At 45.1% G+C, this 27,244-nt stretch overlaps 1 protein-coding gene across 3 annotated transcripts in view; it reads left to right on the forward strand.

Moving 5' to 3' along the window:
• Positions 1 to 27,244, forward strand: part of RNF130 (ring finger protein 130) — a 127,918-nt gene that overhangs the window by 89,348 nt on the left and 11,326 nt on the right. The window contains exons 7-9 of one of the 3 annotated variants that reach the window (XM_036071190.2): positions 1,405 to 1,609; positions 4,764 to 4,857; positions 11,543 to 11,734. In XM_036071190.2, the coding sequence (XP_035927083.1) occupies positions 1,405 to 1,609; positions 4,764 to 4,857; positions 11,543 to 11,558 (315 nt within the window). In that variant the 3' untranslated portion in view covers positions 11,559 to 11,734. Of the gene's footprint in view, positions 1 to 1,404; positions 1,610 to 4,763; positions 4,858 to 11,542; positions 11,735 to 27,244 lie in introns of those variants that run through there. The other 2 variants (XM_036071192.2, XM_036071191.2) reach the window with 2 other exon arrangements.

Raw genomic sequence — 27,244 nt, forward strand, 5'->3', positions numbered from 1 at the left:
TGCTCCTTTTAGCTTTGCAACCCAAAGCACGTCCAAGACGTCCTATTTGAAATGTGCTGTCGTCAGCTGACAAATGAGCGGTCCCGGGTGGCTCCTTCCAGCTCCGGAGATCACGTCAGTGACACAGCTGAACATAGGGTCACTCCACCTCAGCCCCACTGACACTGTAGACCAGATAATTCCACTGGGGTGGGGGCGGGAGGCCGTCTTGTGCCCTGTCGAGTGTCTCCCACATCCTTGGCTGCTCCCAAAGGCTAGGGGCATGACTCATCAGATGCAAGGTCAGAATGTCTCCAGACGTTGCCAGATGTCCCTTGGGGAACAGTCACCCCCGTGGGGAGGGTTTACCGTAGAGCGTCTGCCATGATGTCGGGCATGTGGCAGACACTTCCGGAAGTATTACCTTGGCCTCTTATGTTGCCTCCAGCCTTGGTGGTGCTTTGGTTTGTTTGCCTTCAGTCCAATCTTGGACGTGCAGACACTTCTCCCTTTTGTTTGTAAAGAACATCCTTCTAGAGTCTATTACAAGCTACCATGGTTTTAAATATAAAAACCACAGTAAAGCTCTTCTGACAGGGTATCGTTCTAAGCATCTTACTTTGGCTGTGGGGCGATCTAGAACAGTTCTCCCGCCGAGGAAGCCGTTGCTGTGGGTCGGGTTGGCTGTCACTTCTCCATACTTGTGCCTCTGCCCACCATCCTTCCCAGCTCTGCTTCCAGCACTCTGTCTGCCAGACCTAAAGGTTCTAGGGAAACCAGATAACCGTCTTGTTACCCCAGGAGACTTTCCACCCATTTTTAGCTGGCAGGCTTTGGCCTCAGAGCAGCTCTGTACCTCCTTCAGGGCTAGATGCTTAGATTGTGAAACCGATGGTTTACTCAAAGCTCAAAGGTCTTTTCAACGTCGATCTGCTCTTGGGCATGTGCTTTCCTTGTGTCTAAAGGTAGAAGACATTTAAAAACTGACTGCCAGCTAAGTGGGGCATTATAGAGAAGTTAATAGGAGGAACGCAGTATTTTATGTTCTCTGCTCTCCTTCAACATTAATGGAAGAGCCGGAGTGATGCATTTTCCTGTTTGTCAGCTTTAGAATAATGATAGTGACTCCCTCTGCCCGTGATCTGTGTCCGCCAGAGGTGGTCGTTTCTTCATGAAGATGAAGTACCCAGTTTTCTCAGCTCTGCGATGGATTTTGGTTTTCTTTTGTATCATGTTTGGGAGGAAATCATCTGTTTCTTTTAAAGGAAAACTCTTGGGTGAGAAAGGGTAAATGGGGAAAGAAATGAGAGGAAATCACATGGAAAAAAAACTTGAAGTCTTTTCAACAGGGTGTCAGACATTTAGAATTTTATCAGAGATTTGTTTTTTTCTAATACGTACTCTTAATCTGGAAATGTTTTGCAGCCAAATTTGCCATGTACTGATAACGTAGCATTTGACATGGAAAGGCTCACCAGAACCCAGGCCGTTAACCGAAGATCAGCCCTCGGTGACCTCGCCAGCGACAACTCCCTTGGCCTCGAGCCACTTCGAACTTCGGGGATCTCGCCTCTTCCTCAGGACGGGGAGCTCACTCCCAGAACGGGAGAGATCAACATTGCAGTAACAAGTAAGTGGGGCCCTGTACCCAGGCGCAGGGCAGGTTTGCCGCTGTGCTTGGTGCGTGTTCACTGCTCCAGAGGGCAGTGGAGGCAGTCACCTGGGCCAGGGAGTTAGTCCGTCACGGAGGAAGCGACAGGTTCCTCTGTTAAAACAGGAATTTGGGGAGACAAAACTTTCCTGATAGTAAAGAGCTTGTGTACTTGTGTATAATAAGTAGGCCATCTGACAAGTTGTCTCAGTAGCCGTGTAGACACCTGCTTTGATGGCCGCCTTGCAGACGGGCATTTTAAAGGGTCCCGCTGGGATGCGACGCGGGGCATCGTGTTGTGTAACCAGCCGCGAGCACCAGGCTCCAGGCAGCTTAGCGGAAACCCAGGGCAGAATCTGAACACACTCCCTAGAGTTGCTCCCTCTGGGGAGACTCGAGACGCCCTGTTGCTGCTCACTTCACTTTACGGAGTCTGGGGTCTTGGCACTTCGTCTTTGGGGTCACTGGACGCGGGGCGGGAGAAAAGCCAAAGCGTGATGTGCGTTTGACAGTGCTCTCGCTAGTCTGGGGCGTCTGGATGGGTGACGTGTTGCCGAGGAGAGCCGCGGTGCTCGGAGTGTGTCGACGGCCGCCCGAGGACGGTGTGCGTGCGGCGGGCGGCGTGTGTGTGGGCCTCTGGGCGGTCACCCTGTCACGAGCCAGCTGCCCCCTCAGCTCCATCCTCCACGTGGTCTCTCCATCTAACCGCCTCTCTCCAGCCTCCCTGTCACCTCTGCGGTGCTGCCTTGCCCAGTGCGTGCTGTCGCTTGCCGTAGCTTCCAGCCCTCAGCCCCGCGAGGCCGCGGCGCGGAGAACGCCGTCACGAAAGACTTCTCCTCCACGTAGTGAGGCTCGAGGGGGCTGTTCAGTTGAAGTACACACGTTTTCCACCGACCAGAGATCAGTAGTCATCAGCAGTTTCCCAGGTTTTGTTCTATCATTTGTCTGAACTCGAGGAGACTTCATTCAGTTATAAAACAAGGAAGAGTATTCTTCGATGCAGTTTGACTCATTTCCTGCCACATCCCGGCGAGTTGTTTTAATAGCTTTTCATGTTTTCAGGTTTTAGGGTGTAGATTTTTTTAAATACTGATCCAGTAGCAATAAAGGAAACAGAGGTTATTTGTTTAGCAGTGACTTTTTGTCGGCTCTTCATTGATCGACATTTATTGAGCACCTACTACTACATTCAGTTCTGATCCCATTATAGTCTATGCAGAAACGTCCTTTCAAAATCTTACGTTTTGATGATTAAAAAAAAAAAAAAGTCACTTCCTATATCAAATGAATCACCTTTAGTGGAATTGACGCATGTTAATGAATACATTCGTGCGGTTAAATTAACCCAAAGCGACCTCTCCTTTTCCCTCACAGCCCTGTAGTGTCTCAGCAAGCACAGCACTTTCGCCCGGCATCCCCTGTGCAAGGCACTGTGCTAAGTACCCAGCGGGGTGGGCAGAGCTGACCGGGGCCGGCTGCTGCCGGAGTACCCTGGGGCCCACTGGGGATCGGCACGGCAGTGCTTGCTTCTTTTTGGTTGCTAGTTTTTATAGCCGAAATGCCATACATCTGCAGATGCTCTGCTCAGAATGCAGAAACACACACGTAACTGCAGTTCTAAAACTTAGTCTGCTTATCCCGTCTAAAGGTCTCGGAGAAGGAAGAAATAAATAAATAAAGAACGCCGGGTTAAGCTTCTTGATCCTGATGACCAGTCAGCTCTTAACTTTTTTTAAATGCCAGGGTACATTTTTCCTAACTTAAAATCTGTGCAGGGTAAAAATGGTGAATTTGGTATGGGTTCTGAAATGTTCATTTTTGACTTAAGACCTTAATAAATTCACTGTACTCGTGAGGAATTTGTAATCCAGGAAGCAGTGGCGGCACTGTTACTGAAAAAGAAAGAGTTTGCTAAGCATTTTAATAATATGAATCAAGATGGCCAAGACATGCTCGTAGAACAAAAACATCGTCCTGGAATCCTGAAGAACAGTTCTCAACCTTCGGAAGATCACCACCTTTAAAACCCAATGAAAATACAATCACCTTTTTCTAGAAAAGTTCCTAGGCACACATAGTTTTGCGTATTTGTGGGATTCGTGGAAACCAGATTGAGAAACATTCATGTGACCATGGCTTTTGCCGATTAAACATGTGGCATTCCAAGTATAAATGTCTTCCCGCCGCCTCCCTGCAGATACAGCGGGGGCTTCGCCGTGTACCACTTGGTTAAACCAGCCCAAGGTAGCGTATGCTCTGGGAAATATTTTCTAGGTAAGCCTTTCTAGGAAGCCAGGATTGGTTCACAGGTTATTTTTGAGGTTCTCAATAAATAGTGTTTTTGGAACGTTACCTTGACAGTTCAGACTTTGAAAAGAAGGGAAAATACTAACGACGACGTCCTGGATTGAGAGAGAGACTAACTGAAAACCCTAGAGTTCTGGGTACCAGAGCTTCTCAGCCCTCTGACGGGCCAGGTACCTGGTGAATTGCCTGCTTGACACGGCCAGAGCCGCTTCCCGCCGGTGGGGGTGTGAAGGGTAGTCCTTTCCAAGGAACACCAATCAGATGTCCGTTTTCCATAAAGACTGTAAGTAAACCCACGCCTAGGACAAAAGAAAGCAGACTGGAAGGCCAGCCTCCAGACTGTGCGGAGTGCCCGCAAGACCTTTGGGACCCCTGCTCCGTACTTAACAAGTCTTCCTCTGAGAACGAGTGACACAACCGTGCAGAAGCGACAGAAGGAAGAAGGAAAGGTTATAGAAGTGTGGCAGGTCTGCTGTACTGTCATCTAAAGCAGTGATTTTAAAAGTCCCTGTCCACATGCAACTTGATAGACCTCTTCCTCCTGCGTGCTTTTTGGTGGCCACACTCCTCACAGACCTCAGGACCTTAACTGGAAGAAATGTTTGGGCCGCGCTTTCCTTTCTCCCTTGCAGCTCTCACCACTACTTCCACTAACCTTCTCCAGTTAGTAGCTCTCTGGCAAACCTCCTCCTGCTTCACCTCCTTGGGCCAGCCTTGGCTTACACCTCCGTTGACGTCTGCTTCGTTGCATTTGAGGGAAGTGTTGACACCGAGTTGACTTAAGTCTTCTCCCCAGAGTGATTTGCTCCCTTTCCTTTGTCAACAGAAGAATGGTTTATTATTGCCAGTTTTGGCCTCCTCAGCGCCCTCACGCTCTGCTACATGATCGTCAGAGCCACGGCTAGCTTGAGTGCTAATGAGTAAGTAACCAGTTATTCTTGGATTGCATGTACCACATGACCCCAAGAAAACCTGTAGAGTACTTTTCATAAAGATGTGAAAATTGGCTTCCACCGGTTTCGTACTGATCCTGATGAGGTCATACCTAGCAAAGTAATGCATTTCGTGAACATGTATTTGTAGTCAGTACACAGATCGGGAGGTCACCTTGCGCAGCAACAACAGCTCCCTTGAGAAAAGATCTAGGGGCTTCCGTTAGCCGCGGGCTTAGAGTACAGCAGCCACGTGATGCAGACGCCAAGGGGCCCGTACAGTGACGGGATGTAAAGAAGGTCCGTGTCCTGATCGTTGGCAGGAATAGTCCCACTGTCCTGTGTGCCCACCAGACTTTACCCGGATTCTTACATATTTAGCTTTTGACGGAACACTGGCACCCTGGCCTGGGGTCAAGGGACAGTGACTTGGATGTGTAGCCTGCAAGAAAGAAGCAATCAGCAAGACCCGCTGTTTCCAGAGATTGGGAAGACTGTCAGGGACTGTTGGGAAAACAAAATAAGTGTCATCTGTATTTCCATGGGGCAAAATGAGGACCAGAGGGCAGGGGACAGGAAGGCGAATTTCATCTCAGTGAAAGGAAGACCATCTGTCAGCGAGGCCCCCCCACCAGAGAGACGGTTTGCCGTGGGGAGAGCTCAGGATGAGGCATGCAGGCGGACGCCGTGCATTACCTCTCAGGGCTGCTGGAGGTCAGAGGTTTTCCAGGGTAGGCGAAACTGGGCTAGCTGGCTGCTGAGGTCCATTTTGATCCAGTGATTTCCCTGGAGTTGCTTTCCACAGGGCTAAGATACAGGAAGGGTTTTTGGTTTTGTTTTGTTTTAAATTTAGGGTGTTTACCATAAGGTGTTATTTAGTCCTTTCTTTTACCAGTATTCACGAAAACTCATTGGAGATAAAAGTGTCTCTAGGACGCAGCCCAGATATGGACCTAATGTGGCACAGGGGGAATTCACGTGCTCTCCACACACACATGTCCTGGCATCTTAACGGATGAATAATAACCGGCCAAGCCCATGTAATTGATTTAATTGAACACTCATTGTCCAGCTGTGAAAACAAATGGGCAAGTAACCTCCAGTTACAGTGACGTGATTTTATCATCTCTAACCTGACCTGTTGGCTCGATACTTGTAAGAAGTGCCCGTGGGCACCCCTGGCCCCTAGCACACATTGGGAGGATGCCGGGGTCAGTTGGCGTCCTTCAGCCTGCAGGGGAGTAGTCTCGGCTGCTCATCCAACAGGTCAACCCAGCTGATGCAGGTTGACTTCACATAACACAGTGTTCATTGCTCAGACCCTAGAATCAGACGTAACCTGGAGTTGACTCTTTGTTCTTCCGTTTTCTGCTTGGGAGACCTGGGCAGCTATATTTCTCGGGAAGTTCATTTTAGTCATGCAGAAAGCAAGAATAATGGCAGGCATACATCATAGGTTGTACGAAGTAACATATAAAGTGCTTAGCACAGCGCCTGGTACATGATAAGTGCTCAATAAATGTTAGCTGAACAGTTCCACTGAGAATCTTCCAAAGTCCTGTGAACAAGGTGACCATCTATCTGCCTCTATCATTTGACAAATGAATTTCATTTTCTTCCATGAAATAACACAGAATCACCGGAGCTCTGTGAGTCCTGTGATTCAGACCTCAGTTTGGAGGGAAATACTGATTTCACCTGCAGTCACCTCTTTTGCTTACTCTCACAGTGACCCCATCAGACTAGATGATGGTGTAAGCCCACTCCTTAAACCTCACAAATGAGCGAAAGCCAATTACAGCGAATAGAGACACTCTGGGCACTTGTAGAGAACTGTTAAGTGAACTAATGGTCATCTCGCTGCCACCCAGGATCTGCTAGATGCTCAGGTCATGCGGCCGGTGTTTTAGAGAAGGTTCAGTAGACATGTTACCTTTTAGAAATCAAAGTCCCTGGGCCATAGTATTTCGGTTCCAAGCATAAATGCCTGCATGACTCAGCCTGAGCATTGATCTTAGATCCACGTCTTAGGCCAGCCCTTCTCCCATTAGCCTGTGTAGAGGGCGGATACAGCAGTTGTTCATCGAGGTATTATTTCTGTGCCTTCAGTCAGAACTACTCTGAAGGACGATTTTCATGATCCCATGGAGAGAAAGAGGGAGAGAGTGTGTGTATGTGTCTGTGTGTGGACATATGGATGCATGAAAGAATGGTCACCAAAATATGAATGGTTATTGTCTTAATTTAGTAGCATTTTGGGTGATGTTTTTCTCTCCTATTGTGCTTTTATGTGTTGACTTTTTTATATAACATGAATTACTTAAGATTTTAAAGGCCATTTTAATTGTGGAGGATAAAAGAAAGACAGTCACTCTTACTCAGTGTCTCCTTCCCAAGAATGTTGATGAAAAATCCCTAGGTGATTTTAATTCCAGAGAAAAGTCTATATTAGTAAATAAATCTATAATTATTCTTCATTAATGAATTCTTTAAATCTATCTTACCTCCCTTTTTGCCTTTACCAAAAACTTACAGCCAAAATGAGATTGCCTTTTCAATCGAATTGCTGTTTTAATTTTCTAGGTGACCTCATCCAAGTGTGAGATAGTCTATAGGAGTAGAATTCCACCTTCTCCCATGTGAGCGATTTATCTTGGAAGTTGCTAGTAAAATTCACCTCTCCACATATTACCTACTATCCTAGTTTGCTCTTCTGACAGCGTTGCACTGAACTTGTGTATTGTGATTGCGGCAAGACCTTGACCCAGTCTGGTCACTGGTGAAAGCCTGTGGGCAAGAGGCAGCAGTGTGGGGCACGTGTAAGGGCAGGCACGGGGAGGCCAGGCGCGTGCAGCGCTGCCCCGCTGGGGGTCAGGGCACGGCCGCCTCCCTCACCACGCTCCGCACCTGCACCGTTACCCAGGGCGGACGCCGTTGTCTGATCTGAAGTCACGCCCCTTCTGGTGTGTCGAAATACTGTTGAAAGACTCAACCGTGACTGACTGTGCTTTAATTTTTTAATACGGCAAACAAATCTAGTGAATGTTGAGGCTTGGTAGGTATAAACAGGATAGTAGTCAAGGAAGCAAATACATGCAAGGTAAATACATTTATCATCTTCTCATACCCCATTTCTTAGTACTTAAGTAGGCAAGGTTAGTGAACTTCAGTTCCCAAAGGAGGTTTGCTGCTCTACTTCACTATTCAGAAAACCTCATTAGATCCCAGCATTTACCAGCTTACATTTGTATCAGTCCGTTTTTCCCTCAACATAAGAAAAGTAAATGTTTTCATTGTTGTTTTTATTTGAGGCACAAGTAGTGAGACAAGGAAGGTGATGTAGGTGGATTTTGAGCTGAATGGGAAGTTGGGTTAGGTATCCTCCACTGTCCTTTCTCGGTTCCTAGGTTCTGATTCCTAGAACTCGTGCCCGAGGATCTGCCCAGGAGTGTAACCCAGACATTCAGGACCCAAAACCGTCTCAGCAGGAGGAAGTGAACCTGACACGGTTCACGCACAACAACTGGAACAAATGTAAAGTCCTGTAGCATAACCCGAGGCCAGGAAACCCCAGCTCTGCCCCAGGTCAGAGTCGTCCCCGCCAGTATGCCTGGGGAGCTCGAGCCCAGTGATAGAGACTTACAAGCCCCATCAAAGGAATGTTTCTATTTGACTCTCTTTTCAGTATTTCTGAATTGTCCTGCTCACATTCTTTTTTTTTTTTTTTAAGGTTTATTTATTTTGGAGACAGCATGAGAGCGAGCAGGGAGGGGGAGAGAGAGAATTTCAAACAGACACCCCAACGCAGGGCTCGATCTCACGACCCTGAGATCATGACCTGAGCCAAAACCAAGAGTCGATGCTCAACCAGCTGAGCCCCCCCAGGCGCCCCATTCTCCTCACGCTCTTAAGAGGAACATTGACATATTTCAGTATAAAAGGATCTGAAAACATCACCATTTTGATGTCTTGGGGATGCTTGGCTTAGAAGAGAGGAGTTGAGGGTGATGTGAGCGATGTCTCCAAGTATCTGAAGGGCTCCCAGAGATGATGAGAACAGCTGCTGTTCACTGAGCGCCTCCCAACAACTTACTCCTGGGTGCGGCCCCGTGTGACACTCATCAGAGTCCCGTGGGGACTAGCCAGTGCGTACAGAGGGTGGTCTTATTGTGTAGTTCGGGAGCTCTGCAGGCATCCACAGGGAGGTAGAGCACCACCGAAGACAAAGAAGACCTTTGTGCCGGTCGGCAGTGTCCACCCATGACATGGGATGCCTTGAAAGCTAGTGAGTTGCCAGGACCTGCTTAGGCAGACAGAAACGAGCCACGAGGCTGCCGCTGTTCGGAGGCAGACCCTGCGGCCGGTGGAGGTCGGAGGCTCCTTCCAGTTCTGAGAGCCCCTCTTTGGTTGTCTGTCCTAAATGGTCCTTTCCTAGGACGGGAGGCGTTGTGTGCCCTGGCAGCTGGCTGCCTCTTTTAGAACCTTAAGTATCAAAACCAGTGATTTTTAAGCTTTTTTTTTTTTTTTTTTTAACCGCCTGCCACTGTAAGAACTGCATTGTACATTGGGACACGTATCCACACGTGTGTAACTGAAACGGGCTTCACAGATATTTTCCTCAGCATGTGCAGTATTCGCTGATCTCTTCTCTGCACCTTGTTGTTAAGGCTGGTCGGGAACTCCATGTTGCTCTCACGGTTCAGTAATAGACAGCAGCCTGCGGTTTGAGAAATGCAGATCTAAAACATTCTGAATTTCTGGTTCTCAACCGAGTACCTCTGGCTTCCTCCAGCACCCATCGTGGATTGTTTATTTTTCCGAGGCAGCCTTCCTTGTAGCAATGCCAGCGAAGCTTTGAACTTGCCCCCGGTTTAATCGTGAATCCTCTTCCTTCTGTTAGTATTGACTTCTCCTTTTAGCCACTCTGAGCATAAGATACATACACAAAATAACCTGGGGCCCAGAGGGGCTGGGGGACCCCCTGAGAAATGCCATAGGAAGAGGGGCATGGTGTTCAAGCCCGTATCTCTGGGTCCACCTCTTTACAGTGCTTGTCTGTGACTACTCCAGAGAGACATTTAAGGGTTCCACATCACATGGTGGAAGAAGACAGTTGACTTTCTGGAAACGTGATGACACAAAGAAGATTAAAGGCAACGGGGACCTTTGATGGGACTTCTGCCCTGTCTCCGTCATGGTCTTTGTGGTGTTCACAAGTACCTTTAATCTTGTGGCTGCCTTAGTTTATAGTTCCTTAGAAGAGCAGCCAAATAAAGTTAAGTGTAAAAATCTCGACGCACCCATTGGAAGTTCTGACCTCTAATATCTGATTTCTCTGAGGAAGTTTTATAAAATCAGTGCATTATCTTTAGCAGGACCGAAGGAACAGCCTGGTCCAGAGCTCTGTGTGAAGTTGTGAATGGCCTTCCTGCCAGGCCTCTCATTCATTCAGTGTCCCCAGCAGCCCCCCAGGCGCCAGGCCTCGCCCTGCAGGGTGCTGTGGGGAAGGGGCGGCCGTGCACAGGGCTCAGGCTCACGGCGCCCGCCGAAGGGACAGGAGAGCCTGCGGACCGAGCACCAGCTCACAGACGCCGCGGCACTGCCGCTCTGGTCCCGGGGGGGTCAACAGAGGCTTCCTGGAGGGGGTGACTCAGGAACCAGGCCGGGCATAAGTAGGACACAAAGAGGAAAAGGCAGAGCAGGTTCAGGGAGTTCTGGGTTTGATGTGTCGGCCGGAAGCGGTGGTTGTCGGTAGGCCGACTGCAGAATTTGGACTGGGTTCTTGCAAACAGCCGGTAGTGTGTAAGGCTTTTCAGCAAAAAAGAGGATTCCTGTGGCTGAGAAGTTGCTCTGGCTGGTAGAGACCTGAGGCAGGAAGATGGGTTAGGTGGAAATGTGGAGCTGAAGGAGGAAGTCAGGGGGAAGAGAGGAAATCAAGAGGTGCTAGAGAGTTGTGTGATGACCAGAGATGAAGCAGTCAGGAACGTGGATCTGGAAGTGAGCAGAGAGAAGAGAAAGCACCACTACAGACATGAATTGGGAACCAAGGAAGTGAACCAGCTGTGCAAGGCTTCGGGGAGCTAGGGCAGTCCCATAGAGCCAGGCTGGGGGTGGGGGGCAGTGTTAGCCCAAGACCCCAGGCTCCGTCAGGCTCCTGATTGAGGGACACGCACGCACGCAGTCTGGGCGAGTCCAGTGAGAGAGCCGCACCCCCTGGAAGTCTGTACTCTGCAAAGTTCATTCCACAGTAAAGACTGACATTCTTGTTTGAGGCATAAAGGGGGATCCTATTGCAAAGACACGGATGTAGATTTCAGGACACGCAGCCCTGTGAACATGCATTCAAACCAGGAAAAGTTGTAAATTGTATGATAACTGTCCCTACATTGTTAAACAAGATGCTGTTAGCCTGGGCTTTTCCCTGCAGTCCTTTTGGGAGGACACACACACCTGTAAGGTGACTGAGCCCACTTGACCACAGATGTGAAGCTGCTGAGTTCAGGAAAATGCCAGGGGCTAACTAGCTTTACCCATTGGGGCTAGGAAGTAGTTGGGGACAGGCCCCAGGCCACCCTGGAGTGAGGATCACTTTCTCTTGTTATTTTAAAATACTGGCAACTCCCCTTTAACTAATTCTTGACCTCTGTCTTTTTTTTTTCCTTTCATTCCACAGGGTAGAGTGGTTTTGAAGAAGAAAAAAAAAAACTGCTTTCTGACTGATTGCCTTGAAGGAAAAAAGAACCTATTTTTGTGCATCATTTACCAATCATGCCACACAAGCGTTTATTTTTAGTACATTTTATTTTTTCATAAAATTGCTAATGCCAAAGCTTTGTATTAAAATAAATAAATAATAAAATAAAAAGACCATGTCGTCGAGTATTCTTGACCCACTTGTGTCCGGAAGGCCGACCTGGAGATCCCATACCCAGATTTCACGTGTGTGTGTTTCGGAGACAGAATGTACTCATGAGTCCCCCCTGGGAGGAACAGTGACGCTGTTGGTACTTTCACCCGGGCCCCTGCTGCGCCCCAGTATGACCAGAGCGTGGGCACATCCTGCGCGGTGACACATGCCCAGACCCTCGGTGGGGTTCCTCCATCTCACTTTCTTCAGGGTCAGCGTCCTCTCTGAGAATCTCTTGCTCCTTCATCAGCCCCATGGCAGCAGGGACATTTAGCCATGTGGCTCACCGCTGCGTCCCCCGTGCCTGGTAGAGTGCTTTGCACATAGTAAGTGCTCAATAAATATTGGTGGGATGAAAGAATGAGTCTAAGGGAAATTTCCCAGAATACACCCTGATTAGTAATAAATTACATCTGTCCGAGATGGGTTTCCACCTGATTTTAAAAAACAGCAAATTCTAAAAAGTTGAAACAGAACAATTTGACAAGTGTAAATGAGATGTTTTTTGCTGTATTGAGGAGGAAAATGTTGAAATATTTTATGTTCTATTGAATTCTATGCTTGAAGGATCATCTGTATGTGTGAACATTTTGAGCAATGAATTCTCCGCCTTTTACTTCAGCAACCCTGAGAGATGAGAACTTACTCCCACTGGTAATGGGTTCACTGCCGCAGTCATTCTCCAATCAGTAGGAGGTTGAAGATTTTTATCTTTTCGATTGAATATAATTCACATACCATAAAAATTTACCCTTGTGAAGGATAAGCCATTTCAGTGGTTTTTAGCATATTCACGAGGTCGTACACCATCACAACTGCCTAATTCCAGAACATTTGCATCACCCCCGAAAGAAGCCCTGTACCCATGAACAGTAACTTCTCACCCCTCCCATCCCCCCGCCAGCCTGGAAAGCACAGATCTGCTCTCTGTCTCTCTGGATCCACCCATTTCTGGACATTTCATATAAGTGGAATCATACAGTATGTAGCCCTTTGCGTCTGGCTCCTTTCACGGAGGAGAACATCTTCAAGTTCTCCCATGTTGTAGCATGAATCACGCTCATTCTTTTTTGTGGCTGAGTAATATTCCATCATATGGACGCATACCACATTTTGTTCGTCCACTCATCCAGTGATGGACATTTGTTGTTTCCACCTCTTGGCTATCATGACTTATGCTGCTGTGAACATCGGTGGACAAGTTTCTGTGAAAGTTGTCTTTTCCGTTCTCTCGGGTCTGTCCCTAGGAGTGGAATTGCTGGGTCATGTGGTAGCTCTGACTTGTTGAAAAACGGCCAAAGTGTTCTCCAAAGCAACTGCAGTTTCACGTTCCCACCAGCCGTGTACAAAGGTTCCAGTTTCTCCACATTCTCAATAGCACTTACTTTTTTCCTTTTTAAAACCATCTCGTTATGGTTTTGATTTGCATTTCCCTAATGACTAATGATGTTGGGCAGCTTTTCATGTGTTTGTTGGCCCCTTGAATGTCTTTAGAGAAAAGTCTATTTGAGTCCTTTGACCATTTTTTTTAATTAGGTGGTCTTTTTGTTGTTGAGTTGTAAGCGTTCTTTATATATTCTAGATTACTAGGCCCTTATCATATATATGATTTACAAATATTTTATCCTATTCTTTAAGTTGTTCACTTTCTTGATAGTATCTTTCAAAATACAAGTTTTTAATTTTGATGGAGCCCAGTTTATCTGTTTTTTTCCTTTGGTTTGTGTTTTAGGGATCATATCTGAGAAACCATTGCCTAATTCAAGGTGACAAAACCTTCCAACAGTTTTATCATTTAGTTCATATATTTGGGTCTTTGACCCATTTTGAGTTAATATATGTATTTAGTGTGAGGTAGGGATCCACCTTCATTCTTTGCATTTGTCCCAGTACCGTTCGTTGGACAGATTATTCTTTCCCCCCATTGAGTGGTCTTGGTACCCTTGTCAAAACTCAGTTACACATAATATATGAGTTTACTTCTGGACTCTCAATTCTGTTCCACTGGCCTCCCTTTCTGTCCTTGTGCCAGTATCACATGATATTGATTACTGTTGCTTTGTAGAAAGTTTTAAAATTGGGAAGTGTGACTCCTCCCAACTTTGTTCTTTTTCAGGATTGTTCTGGCTATCCAGGGTCCATTGCGTTTCCATATAAATTTTAAGATCAGTTTTTCAGTCTATGCAAAAATGCCAGCTGGCATTTCGATAGGGATTATGCTGAATCTGCAGATCATTTTAGGTAGTAGTGCATCTTAATACTGTCTTTTGGGGTGCCTGGGTGGCTCAGTCGGTTAAGCGTCCATCTCTTGTTCTCATCTCTCGTCTTGATCTCAGGGTTGTAAGTTCAAGTCCATGCTGGATGTGGAGCCTACTTAAAAAAAAAATTTTTTTAGGGGCACCTGGGTGGCCCAGTTGTTAAGCGTCTGCCTTCAGCTCAGGTCATGATCCCAGAGTCCTGGGATCAAGCTCTGCATTGGGCTCCCTGCTCCTCGGGAAGCCTGCTTCTCCTTCTTCCACTTCCCCTGCTTATATTTCCTCTCTCGCTGTGTCTCTCTCTGTCAAATAAATAAATAAAATCTTCAAAAATAAAAAAATTAAAATAATTTTTTTTAGTTAAAAAAATATATATTGGGGCACCTGGGTGGCTCGGTCAGTTAAGCATCTGACTTCGGCTCAGGTCATGATCTCAGGACCCTGGGATTGAACCCCGCTTCAGGGTACCTGCTCAGCAGGGAGTCTGATTCTCCCTCTCCCTCTCCTTCCCCCTCTCCCTCTGCCCCTTGCCCCACTCATGCTCTCTGTCTCTCTTTCAAATAAATAAATAAAATCTTTGAAAAATAGTAAAATTAAAAATAGTCTTTCAGTCCATGAACAAAGGATGTCTTTCTCCATTTATTTAATTTCTGTAGAAATATTACTGATTTTTGTACATTGATCTTTTATTCTTACAACCTTGCTGAACTCATTTACTAAGTCTAATAGTCTTTTAGTGGATGACTTAAAATTTTCTATATAAAAGGTCATCTCTTCATCAAATAGAAATAGTTTTAACTTCTTTCTTTCCAATCTGGATGGCTTTTATTTTATTTTCTTGCTTAATTGGCCCTGGCTAGACCCTCCATTAGTAGAATGTTCAAGAGAAGTAGGAGCAAACAGATTTCCATGTGTTGTTTCTGATCTTTCTGATCTTCTCCCATGTTGTAGCATGAATCATGCTCATTCTTTTTTGTGGCTGAGTAATATTCCATCGTATGGACGCATACCACATTTTGTTCATCCACTCAATAACCTAGATAAAAACTTCCCAGCAGGGAATACCAGCAGCCTGAAATCTGCAACATATAAAAACATAATCCCATTGTGACCAATTGGGATTTATCCCAGGAATGGGATATCACAAGAATCACAAGAAAATTACAGGCCAATACCTCTTATGAGTATAGATGCATAGATCCTCAGCAAATACCAGCAGACTTTCAGGGGAAGCTTTCAGACTATGATGTTAGCTGTGGGATTTTCATAGATGCCCTTTATCAGATTGAAAAAGTTCCCTTCTATTTCTAGGTTATTGAGTGTTTTTATCATGGGTTTTGGATTTTGTCAAATGCTTTTTCTGTGCCTATTGTGATGATTGTGTGAGTTTTGTCCTGTATCATATTAATATGGTATATTGTATTGATCGATTTTCATGTGTTGAACCAACCTTGCATTCCTGGGATAAATCCCAATTGGTCACAATGGGATTATGTTTTTATATGTTGCAGATTTCAGGCTGCTGGTATTTGCTGAGGATCTATGCATCTATACTCATAAGAGGTATTGGCCTGTAATTTTCTTGTGATGTCTTTCTCTGGCTTTAGTATCAGTGTAATGCTGGCCTCATATAATGAATTATGAAGTAATTCCTCCTCTGCTGTATTTTGAAAGAGTTTGAGGATTGATGTTAATTCTATATAATTATTTGGTAGAATTCACTAGTGAAACCATCTGGCCCTGGACTTTTTCCTGTGGGAAGTTTTTTGACTGCTGACTCTCTCTCTCTCTTTACGTGTTATAGGTCTATTCATATTTTCTATTACTAATTAAGTCAGTTTCTATAGTTTTATCTTGGTAGTAATTTGTCCATTTCATCAAGGTTGTCTCACTCTTGGCATACGACTGTAAGATTCCCTTATAATCTCTTTTTATTCCTGCAATGTTGGTAGTAATGTCCCCTCTTTCATTCCTGATTTTAGTAACTTGAGTCTTCTTTTTTACCTAGTCAAGCTAGCTAAAGGTTTGTAAATTTTGACCTTTTCAAAGAACTAACTTTTGGTTTCATTGATTTGTCTATTGTTCTATTTTCTATTTCATTAATTTTTGCTCAGATCTTTGTTACTTTCTTCCTCTGCTTGCTTTGGGTCTTTTTTATTATTATTATTTTTATTTTTTCTTAAAGTAGAAAATTAGGTCATTAATTTCAGGTTTTTCTTACAAGCATTTACAACTATAAATTTTCATCTAAGCACAATTTTGCCCATCCGTAAGTTTTGGTATGTTGTGGTTTTTGTATCATTTATCCTAGAGTATTTTCTACTTTCCCCTGTGATTTCTCTTTTGACCCACTGGTTATTTAGGAATATGTTGTTTAAACCGCACATGTTGGAGTGCCTGGGTAGCTCAGTTGGTTAAGCGTCCAACTATTGATTTCAGCTCAGGTCATGATCTCAGGGTTGTGGGATCGGGCCCCTCATCGGGCTACACACTCAGTGCCGAGTCTGCATGTCCCTCTCCCTCTGATCTTCCCTCCACTTGTGCTTGCTCTCTCACTCTCTCTCAAATAAATTAAATCTTTAAAAAATATATATATACCTTAAAAAAATACGTTTCTGATTTCCAAAATTTCCTTCTCTTATAGGTTTCTAATTTCATTACCTTGTGGTAGGAGAACATACCTTTGTATGATTTTGATCATTTTAAATACATTTTGGCTTGTTTTATGGCCTGACATATGGTCTAACCTGGAGAATATTGCATGTGCACCTTGAGAAAAATATATATTCTGCTATTGAATAGAGTGCTCTGTAATGTCTGTTAGGTCTGGCTTGTTAATAGTGTTGTTCAAATCTTCTTGTTCCTCTTTTATCTGCTATATAGTTCTATCTATTATTGAAAATGGGGGGCGCCTGGGTGGTTCAGTTGGTTAAGCATCTGCCTTTAGCTCAGGTCATGATCCCAGGATCCTGGGATTGAGCCCCTCATTGGGCTCCTTGCTTGGTGGGGAGCCTGCTTTTCCCTCTCCTTCTGCCTGCCGCTCCCCCTGTTTGTGCTCTCTCTCTTCAAATAAATAAATAAAATCTTTAAAAAAAACAAAAGAAAGTGGGGGATTGAAGGCTCCAGTGATTATTATTGAATTTTCTGTTTCTCCCTTCAGTTGTGTAAGTTTTTGCTTTATGTATTCTGGGGCTCTGTTGTTAGGTGCATATGGGGTTAAAGGATTTCTAGAAGCTGCAGTGGTTATTCAGTACATCTTTATCCCTGGAGATTGACTGGGTCAGTGGCTCTCCTGATATTTCCAGCCAACTCTGTGCTAGAGAGTTCAGCTGAGTGTTTGATCTTATTCTCTAGAGTGGGCTGTGTTGAGGTTGGCTTCTTCCTCAATAGATTTTCATAAATCAGTAGGATAGTTCCTCCCCACCTCACTTTATTCCAGTGAAAATTAACTTAGTTTGTTCTCTTTGCTCTCCTTCCCATTTATGGTGAGTTCTTATTTTCCTTCATCAGCAGTCAGGAGATGTAGGACTGTTTAATGACCATACCACAGTCTCTATTAGTGTACTTTCACCCTTTTCACATTATTTCAAACCCTAGCAGAGAGTAAGACTTTTTTAAAATAGTAGGGTTCTGCTGTTCAGGGCCAAATATAGAATTTTTACAAGAGCTAAGAAATGAAATGAGTGAATTAAGAGGATAGAACTTTACATCAATCTTAGGGAAGATTTATCAGCCGTTGAATTTGAACCTGCCATTTTGTGGCTTTGAGATTTAACTGGCATCATTAAGTTTTTATGTTTCAATTAGTAATGGTCTCCATAGCTATGAAAGTGGTGTGTCATGTATGTGCACACGTGTTATCCTTTAAGTGGGCTTTTTGGTTCCTTAGAACCAGAATTCAAATTTTCATCAAAACGTAGTCACTTATTTCTTCATGGTCACAGTGCTACCAGCTAAGAAGTCAGCTTTATGAATAGAAGCAACGTAGGAAGTTGAGTAATTTCTTGTTTACGATGTTAAAAATTAGAAAATGACTAGAAGTTAGGGCGCCTGGGTGGCTCAGATGGTTAAGCGTCTGCCTTCGGCTCAGGTCATGATCTCAGGGTCCTGGGATCGAGTCCCGCATCAGGCTCCCTGCTCCTTGGGAGCCTGCTTCTCCCTCTGCCTCTCTCTCTCTCTCTCTCTCTCTCTCTGTCTCTCATGAATAAATAAATAAAATCTTTATAAAAAAAAAAAAAAGAAAGAAAATGACTAGAAGTTAGTCTGGAACAGATTGATATTTCAGTTTTAAACCCTTCTTGGAAAAACTTTGTAATCCTTAAGACATAGGTTGTTTCTGTTTTTTGTTTTCTACACATACCACAAAAAAAAAAAAAAAAGTGTTATTCAAGAGTTTTATTTCAAGGCAGCCGCAGTGTTTACAACAGACCAGTGGTGTGTAGGAATACAGTCTAATCCAAGGGCCCTCCACAGGAAAGCAGCCCACTGATCCTACCTGATAACCAGGCTTCAGGCATTTATAGCCACTGAAGCCTGGTGGAATGAAATCTAATTTCTCTTTGGCCAGCTGGGCTGTAACTGTAGACTTTTTCAATAGTTGAGGAGAAAGATCCTGAAGGTTCTTTGACTTTTTATCTAGAAAAATATTTGGTTATAGTAAATTCCTTATCAAGACAGTTTAAGAATAGAACCTAATGGCAACAAACAGAACAAAGAATCCAGCAGAAATGGCAACTGCCATTCTAGATGTCTGCTGAGTGGTTTATATACATGATAATTTTTATCTTGGCAATATCCAAGTCAGAGAAGAGAGAGTTACTTTCCCCTTTTACAAGTGAAGAAATAAGGTTTAGAGAATGTCCAGAAACTGGGCCAAGATCGCTCACCTATTAAGTAGCAAAGTGAGAAGGAAACCGAGGCAGCCCAGGGGCCATGTTCCTGACCCCCAGCCACCCTCCAGCCCTGAGATGATTGGGCCAGCATTTGCTACGGTGTGCATTGTTCTCACCCTTCAGGAATTCACAGGTTCAGGGAAAAACCAGGACCATGAATAACTATTTGAGGGCTGAGCTAGCACATGCACGCACGTTCTCTTTCTGTACACATGTGCGTATGTGTATTTTTAAAGTGAATTATTGATCATAATAATAGCTTATTATGTGGTAGGCACTCTTGAAAGCATTTCACACATGAACTCATTTAATCCTCACAACACCCTATTATTAACCCCCATTTTACAGACAAGGAAACAAGCTTAGAGAAATCCAGTAACCTGCCAGCGCCACATTCTAAACCCCATTCTGTTTTGCCTTAGAGAAGAAGCTCACCAAGTGGAAGAGCAGATCGCGGGACGTCCTGACCATGGGCCCCGTGTGCACAAAGCTTGGTGGTAGGAATGGCTGAGAAGTGTGATGGGCTTGCATTTAGGACACAAAGCAGGGTTGGGGAGAGAGAGGTGTCCTGGGGCTGTCACAAGATTGGTGGCTTTTCCAGCGAGGAGCTGCAAGGAGGCTTGTGCATTCCGGGAGGTGTGAATTAGCTGCAGACTGGCTCCTGAAATTAAAATAACGGGGTCACTAAAGAAAGTAGGTAGAGGTGTTGGCTTAGAACAATATCCCAGCTGAGAAGGTGCCTTAACAAGCCAGCAGGCAAGAAGTAGGGTGGAAACCGTGGGGCTGATGAGAAGATTCTAGAAACCCATGGGCAAAGAAAGGGAGAATTCACCCAGCACGGGAGAGAGCCGCATCAGTGCATTTAGACCCACTCAGCAGGCAGCTCAGAGAGAGATGGGGGCAGCACTGTTTGAGGAGTGGAAAAGACAGGTACAAATCACAAGAGCTAGGGCGGCCGCTGAACCCGAGCTCAGGCTGAGGATGGGGAGGGTAAAGGCAAACCCGGGTGATGAAAAGAGGCCCAGGACAGGTGTGCACAGCTGGTGGCAACAGCCTGGCCAGTCACTGATGGGGCTGCTCCAGGAAAGCCAGGAGAACCCTAGCAAATCCGTAAAACGTATCCAGTCCCCTTACTCTTGTTTTCTTTACCTTACAGCTTCTCACAAAAGTTCCTTCTGAGGAAAATTCAAGGTCGGTCTTGCTTAACCAAAGGGAAAGGGGTCACTGCCCCCCCTTCCCCGCCGAGGCCGCCCCTAAGCCCAGGGTGCAGAGGCCGAAGGGGGGCGCTCGGCCGAGGCTGGACCTGACCCCCCCCTTCCAGAGGCTTCTTTCCTCATGCCTCCCCCCCCCCCCCGCCACGCCACACACCACACACCACCCACGGCTGAAACAAGAGCAGCCGAGGCAGGTGGACCGTGAGGGGTCCCTCAGAACTCAAAGGCACAAACCGTTGCCTTTGGTTCAGGCCCAGAGAGGGGCGTTTGCAGCCCCTCGCTTCCGGTGACTGGCGCGGCCGCAGCTACGGCAGAGAGCAGGGGCATCTTAGGGGTTGGGGAGGTCTATGAAGGCGAAAGCCAAAGTGGAGAGCGAATGACACTTGAAAAATCACTCCGATCACAGTGCGGCGCTGACCCGTGGGCCCAGGCACGGCAGCTTCCTGCGGGGACATCAGAGTCCTGCGGGGACATCAGAGTCCCGCGGCCGCATCACCGCAGCGCAGCCAGGCTGAGACTCGGGCTCCCACCCTGAGCTGGGCTTCGGCCGAGTCCTCCCGGGTTGGAGGTCGGCGTGAAGACCCCGGGCGGCGAGGAAGTTCGCAGCCACGGCACACACAGAATTCAGGTCCCTGCGGACGCCCGGCGCCGCTAAGCTTTGGGCAGAACACAGCGCCTGTGCAGCGCCCCTCCGCGGACGTGACCTACCCCGCGGACTAACTGAACCGACCGGCGAAGCACGGCTGGGAGGCGCGTTCACATGTGTGGCGCGGCCCCGGGCTGGGAACCCAATGTGTGACCTCTCCCGGCCTCGGCGTCTCACCCGTGGAGTGAGTCCCCGTGGCATCTGGGCGTGCACCTGCCGTGTAGTGTTGCCCAGTAGTGTTACTCGTTGCTCCCTTCCTTGGATGGAAAGAACTGACCCCTAAAAGTCCTTCCTGGTGTTGATGATGGGAAAGCCTTGCTCGGGCGTCCCCCAGCCCAGGAAGGCCCCCACCCCGTGAGGTTTAGCGGCTGGACTTCTGCTCAGCGTTCGGGTCCACTGGGCACCGCTGTCTTTCCCCGCGTTCCTCCAGCACACACTCATCTTCCAGGCGCTTCTCGGCCTTTCGGCTAAGATCAAGTGGCGCGCGGCCCTTTGAAAGGTCTCTTGGAAAGGCCATCTTGCCTCAAGCACCATATGCCGGCTTTCCAACAGGAAAGCTTTACTTGAAAATTCTAGTTGTTTATCACTTGCAACGGGTGCGGCCGCCATGAAGCCTAAGGCGGAGCGATAAAACCAAGCTTTGCCCCCTGTGAGCAAGTAACAGGTGCCGGATCCGGACATAGGGCCTGCGGGGAGGCTAGAAATTATATGGAGAAAATAGGAGAAAAGGCCTCTCAGAAGGGGGATAGGAGCCTCTACCCTCAGCCGGGCACCGGGGAATGCTTGCTGCCTCAGGATAAAGCAGGCATGAGCGTTGTCTGATTTCTTGAGGAAGGCACAAGATGCGCATTTATAGATTATACTGTTCCATTAATTATAGGAACACAGGGAGGTAGAGTAATCCTCATAATTTGCCAGGTCCTTCAGTTACCTAGTTGGGCCTATCGGTCATAGAATAGCACTGAGCATTGAAGACTTGTCTGTCTTCGCTGATATAATCTTTTTTAAATTTCCGGAAAAGAAACAGAAGCATAGGAACATTGTGATTTTTTAAAATCAAAGTCCTTGGAAAGCCTTTGATTTTTTTTTTTTTTTTTTTTTTTTTTTTGGCAGAGGGAGAGCATCTTTTTATTTTTTAAAGATTTTATTTATTTATTTGACAGAGAGATAGAGAGAGAGCACAAGTAGGCAGAGCGGCAGGCAGAGGGAGAGGGAGAAGCCGGCTCTCCGCTGAGCAGGGAGCCGGACATGGGGCTCGATCCCAGGACCCCAGGATCATGACCTGAGCCGAAGGCAGCCGCTTAACTGACTGAGCCACCCAAGCGTCCCTGAGGGAGAGAATCTTAAGCCGCCCAGTGAGCCCAATGGAGTGCACGATGCCACGACCCTGAGATCATGACCTGAGCCAAAATCAAGAGTCAGACGCTTAATCGACTGAGCCACCCAGGCGTCCTGGAAAGTCTTTTAATTTTAATTGAATTTTGATTGCCTTAGAAAAAGTATACCTTCTCATTTACTGTAGCCATTTATTATATATCATAAAAAAAAAAACCTCTTAGATCAGTCAATAGTGTTGTATCTAGCAAGTTTAAATTAAATTGTATAAATTAACTATATCAATTATATTTGATTGTTAAATTTTTTTGCAGTTTGATCATAACAATAATCCAGGGTACTTAACGTGTCGAGAGTATAAAACTAAAAGATACCTTTGCTTTGGATTCAGCTTTACCTGGATTCTACTTCTAGCTTGATGATTTTGAGCCAGTTATTTCCTCTCTCTGTAATAACACATCTATCTTGCAGGGCTGTTGCAAAATTATATAGAAATTGGAAGTTTTTCCCCTTCAACTCTTATTCCTTATACTTAGAAATCATCTTAAATTATTTTCCTGAATAAGATGCTAATGGTAAAAAGAAAGAAAAAGTCAAAATAGTACAAAAGTGTAAGGTGAAAATACATCTCCCTCCCACCCTGATGACATCCCTGGGCTTCTCCCAGCAACTTCTGTTGCCTAGGTATGGTGTGTGCAGGGGCAGAGAGGTTTCGTGCATATATGAGCATATTCTTTCATACATACCTTTATAATTGTTAGCATAATATACACATTGTCCTTCCCCCAGCAAAAATCTCTTCTGCACATAGTTTTAAAACGAGTTATTGATTGGTCACCAATCTCTTAAATTTCCTTTAGCCCAAAAGTTAAAAAAAAAAAAAAAAAAGGACATTTTTTGGGCTTTCTGCCAAACGAAAGAACCCGTACCTTTATATCCACAGAAGAGGGCCACAGGTGACAGTGGGAATCTGGTTAACCATAGCAACAAATTAGCACAGGGTATTTTAAGAATAAATGTAACATCATTGAAGAAAAGTTTATACCATTTAAGTCCAGAAACCTCATAAAGGGACTTCACAAATACTGTCACAAGATGCCCTAACAGTTACATTTGTAAGCAGTTGAAACTTGTACTTTTGTGAATGCTTCCTGTCTTCACCTTAACCTGACAAGTTTCTCCTTAAGTGGCTCTACTCTACAGAACTCTGGTCCCGTTTTGCATCTGCATGAACAATTCCCTTAATTTTATCTAAAATTTCTCCTCACAAAAGCTTGCACTTTCAGAGCATAGACAGGTCTCCGTTTGCTTTTTGCTAGAATTGAATCAGAAAATAAGTACTTAACACAATTTGAGACCAAGAATACAGGAAGCAGGGGCGCCTGGGTGGCTCAGTCGTTAAGCGTCTGCCTTCAGCTCAGGTCATGATCCCGGGGTCCTCGGATCGAGCCCCGCATCAGGCTCCCTGCTCGGCGGGAAGCCGCTTCTCCCTCCTCCACTCCTCCTGTTTGTGTTCCCTCTCTCACTGTCTGTCTCTCTCTCTGTCAGATAAATAAATAAAATCTTTAAAAAAAAAAATTAAAAATGTAACTACTCTACCTTAAAAAAAAAAAAAAAAAGAATATAGGAAGCAATACGTTTGCCAAAAAAGAATATGTGGACCACAATTTTCTTCCTGCCCAGTATTTGGAGATTATTCCACATCAGTGCATATGGATCTGTCTGCCTCATTCTCTTTAATATTGATAAATGCATTGTATATTAAATCAGTTCTTAGTTGATGGACATTTCAGTAGTTTTAAGTCTTTTATAATCCTTACAAAGGCTGTATAACTACCAAAACGTGATACACGGAAGTAGCAAGTGGTGGTTAATTTCTAGCTTCTTCTCTTTGTCTGTTTCCCTTTTTTTTTTTTTTTGAGTTTATTCACTTTTTTTAGTAATCTTTACATCCAACGTAGCGCTCAAACTCATGATGTCGAGATCAAAAGTCACACACTCGGGCGCCTGGGTGGCTCAGTCGGTTGAGCGACTGCCTTCGGCTCAGGTCATGATCCCGGAGTCCTGGGATGGAGCCCCACATCGGGCTCCTGGCTCGGCGGGAAGCCTGCTTCTCCCTCTGGCCCTCCCCCCTCTCATGCTGTTTCTCTCTCGCTCGCTCTCTAATAAATAAATAAATAAAATCTTTAAAAAAAAAAAAGAAAAAAGTCACACACTCTTCCAACTGAGCCAGCCAGGCACCCCCTCATCTGTTTCTTAGTGGAAAAACCTTCTTTATGTCCTGTTAGGGGAGTTCCAAGTTAAAACTATCTGGAGACAGGGGCGCCTGGGTGGCTCAGTCAGTTGAGCGTCTGCCTTCAGCTCAGGTCATGATCCCAGGGTCCTGGGATCGAGCCCCACGTCAGGCTCCCTGCTCAGCGGAGAGCCTGCTTCTCCCTCTCCCTCTACCTGCCTGCTTGTGTGTGCGCTCTCTCTCTCTTTGTCTCTCTCTCTCTCTTTGTCTCTCTCTCTCTCTCTGTCAAATAAATGAATAAAATCTTAAAAAGAAAACTATCTGGATACAAATTAGTGATGTGATTGGGATAGTATGCATCCTCATCAGTTCAGTTCTATGGAGTGTTTGGTGGCATAATGTGAAAAGACAGAGATAAAATATATCTGAGTTGTACCCATAAATGTATGGTCTAATTGGGGAAGAAAGACAGAAAACAGCAAATAGGGCAGCACACATAATCAAGTACTTATATTTTTCAGAGAATTACAAAGTCTTCTCTATTTTATGTTTTAATTGCTTTAATCAATTTCAAGATTCTTAAGCCACACGAAGGGGAGCTCTAAGCCATTGGTAATAAGTTGATCACATTTCTGCTTCTGGTAATGTCATACTAGCTTGTTTTAGTTAAACATCATATCAAGCACAACCATAAAATATGGAAAAAGCATTTTTTTAATGTTCTGTTTTAAGGTATTGAAGAGTTATCAATGCGGTGAGGACCTGAGAAGCCAAGAGCCCAGAAGAAAGGGAAGTGCAGGAGTATGAACCCAATGTTCAACATGGCTTTTCTTTTTGAGGCATTTGCCAATTCATAAACAATGGCTGAGAAGTGACCAGAATGTGGGGGCTGAATGACTGATGAGGAGAGCTCAGACAGTCTTACTGGACTTGTGAGACATAACCTGGAGTTCAGAGCCCACCAAGAGCAATGAGCCCTGATAAACACCGTAGGCTTTCCACTGGGACCCCCAAAGGGCTATACCCTTGAACTAGATAGAGGTTGAACCAGAATTTAACTAACCCTCTCAAAGACTGAAGCCTAACTTTGAATCTGCTTAATTTCTAATTGGATTGAAAGATATGCCATAGACTAAAGGTGATATGTGGAAATCCTCCAGAGGAAGACACCACCACCAGCAGCCTCAGATCTCTACAGTCTTCATATGTGCTGCCCAACAAACCGTCAAAAACACCAGGCATACTAGAAGACCAAACAACCAAAAAAGAGGAAAAATGAATAGAAATAGACCCACAGAAATACAAATATCAGAAATATCAAACAGACTTTAAAATAACTTTAAGTACGCTCAGGAAACTGATGACAAGATGGATAATTTCAGAAATAAATGGAAACGCTGGGGCGCCTGGGTGGCTCAGTTGGTTAAGCGACTGCCTTCGGCTCAGGTCATGATCCTGGAGTCCTGGGATCGAGTCCCATATCGGGCTCCCTGCTCAGCAGGGGGTCTGCTTCTCCCTCTGCCCTCTTCCCTCTCGTGCTCTCTGTCTCTCATTCTCTCTCTCTCAAATAAATAAATAAAATCTTTAAAAAAAAAAAAAAAAAAAGAAAGAAATGGAAACGCAAAAAAAGTGAATGGAATGTGAGGACTGACAGTAAGAACCCCATAGAAGGTTTAACATCAACTTGAACATCGCTGAAGAAAAGATCTGTCAACTGGAATACAGGTCAGGGGAAAATATTCAACCTGAAGCACAAAAGGAAAAGGGAAGGAAAATTTTTTAAAAAAGGAAAAAATAAAACCACACAAGAGAATTTAGATCATGATGAAAAAAAATCTAACATACATGTAATTCAGGTCGGGTCATAGAAGGAAAGAAGATTGAAGCAGAAGCAATATTTAAAGACAAAATGGCTGAGAATTTTCAAAAACTGACAAAAAACATCAAACCACAGATTCAAGAAAAATGCACCAAGATACATCATAGTAAAACTCAACAAAAAAAAAAAAGAAAGAAGAAAAGAAAAGAAAAACTTTAAAGCAGTTAGAGAAAAAAAGATTCATCTTTTTAATTGAGAAAAAAATTCACACAGCATAACCACTTTAAAGTGACAGTTGGCATTCAGGGGCGCCTGGGTGGCTCAGTCGGTTAAGCGTCTGCCTTCAGCTCAGGTCATGATCCCAGAGTCCCGGGATCGAGTCCCGCATTGGGCTCCCTGCTCAGTGAGGAGTCTGCTTCTCCCTCTGACCCTCCCCCTTCTCATGTGCTCTCTCTCTCTCTCATTCTCTCTCTCAAATAAAGTCTTTAAAAGAAAAAAGTGACAAATGGCATTCAGTATATTCACAGTGTTGTAAGACCACCACCTCTATCCAGTTCTAAGAAGTCTTTATCACCCCAAAAAGCAAACCCCTACCTCATTCTACCCTCCCCTCCAGCCCTTGGAAAATATCTGTGTTCTGTCTGTGGATCTACCTAGTCTAGATATTTCATATAACTGGAATCATAGAAATTATGTGATCTTTTGGTCTGTCTCCTTTCACTTAGCATAATGTTTTCGGGGATGATCCATATGGTAGCATGTATCAGTATTTCATGCCTTTTTATGGCTAATAGTCCAATGTGTGTGTGTATGTATGTGTGTATACACACCACAATTTGTTCATCCATTCACCCATTGATGGACATTTGAGCTGCTTCCACCTTTTGGCTATTGTGAATAATGCTGCTATGAATTGGTGTACAAGAATCTGTTTGCATCTCTCTTTTCATTTAAGCATATACCTAGGTGTGAAATTGCTGGATCCTATGGTAATTCTGTGTTTAACTTTTGGAGAAACTTCCAAAATGTTTCCCACAGTGGCTGAACCATTTTACATTCCCACCAGCAGTGTAC

This window comes from Halichoerus grypus, chromosome 2 (assembly GCF_964656455.1).
Source record: "Halichoerus grypus chromosome 2, mHalGry1.hap1.1, whole genome shotgun sequence".
In the NCBI taxonomy this organism is placed as follows: Eukaryota; Metazoa; Chordata; class Mammalia; order Carnivora; family Phocidae; genus Halichoerus; species Halichoerus grypus.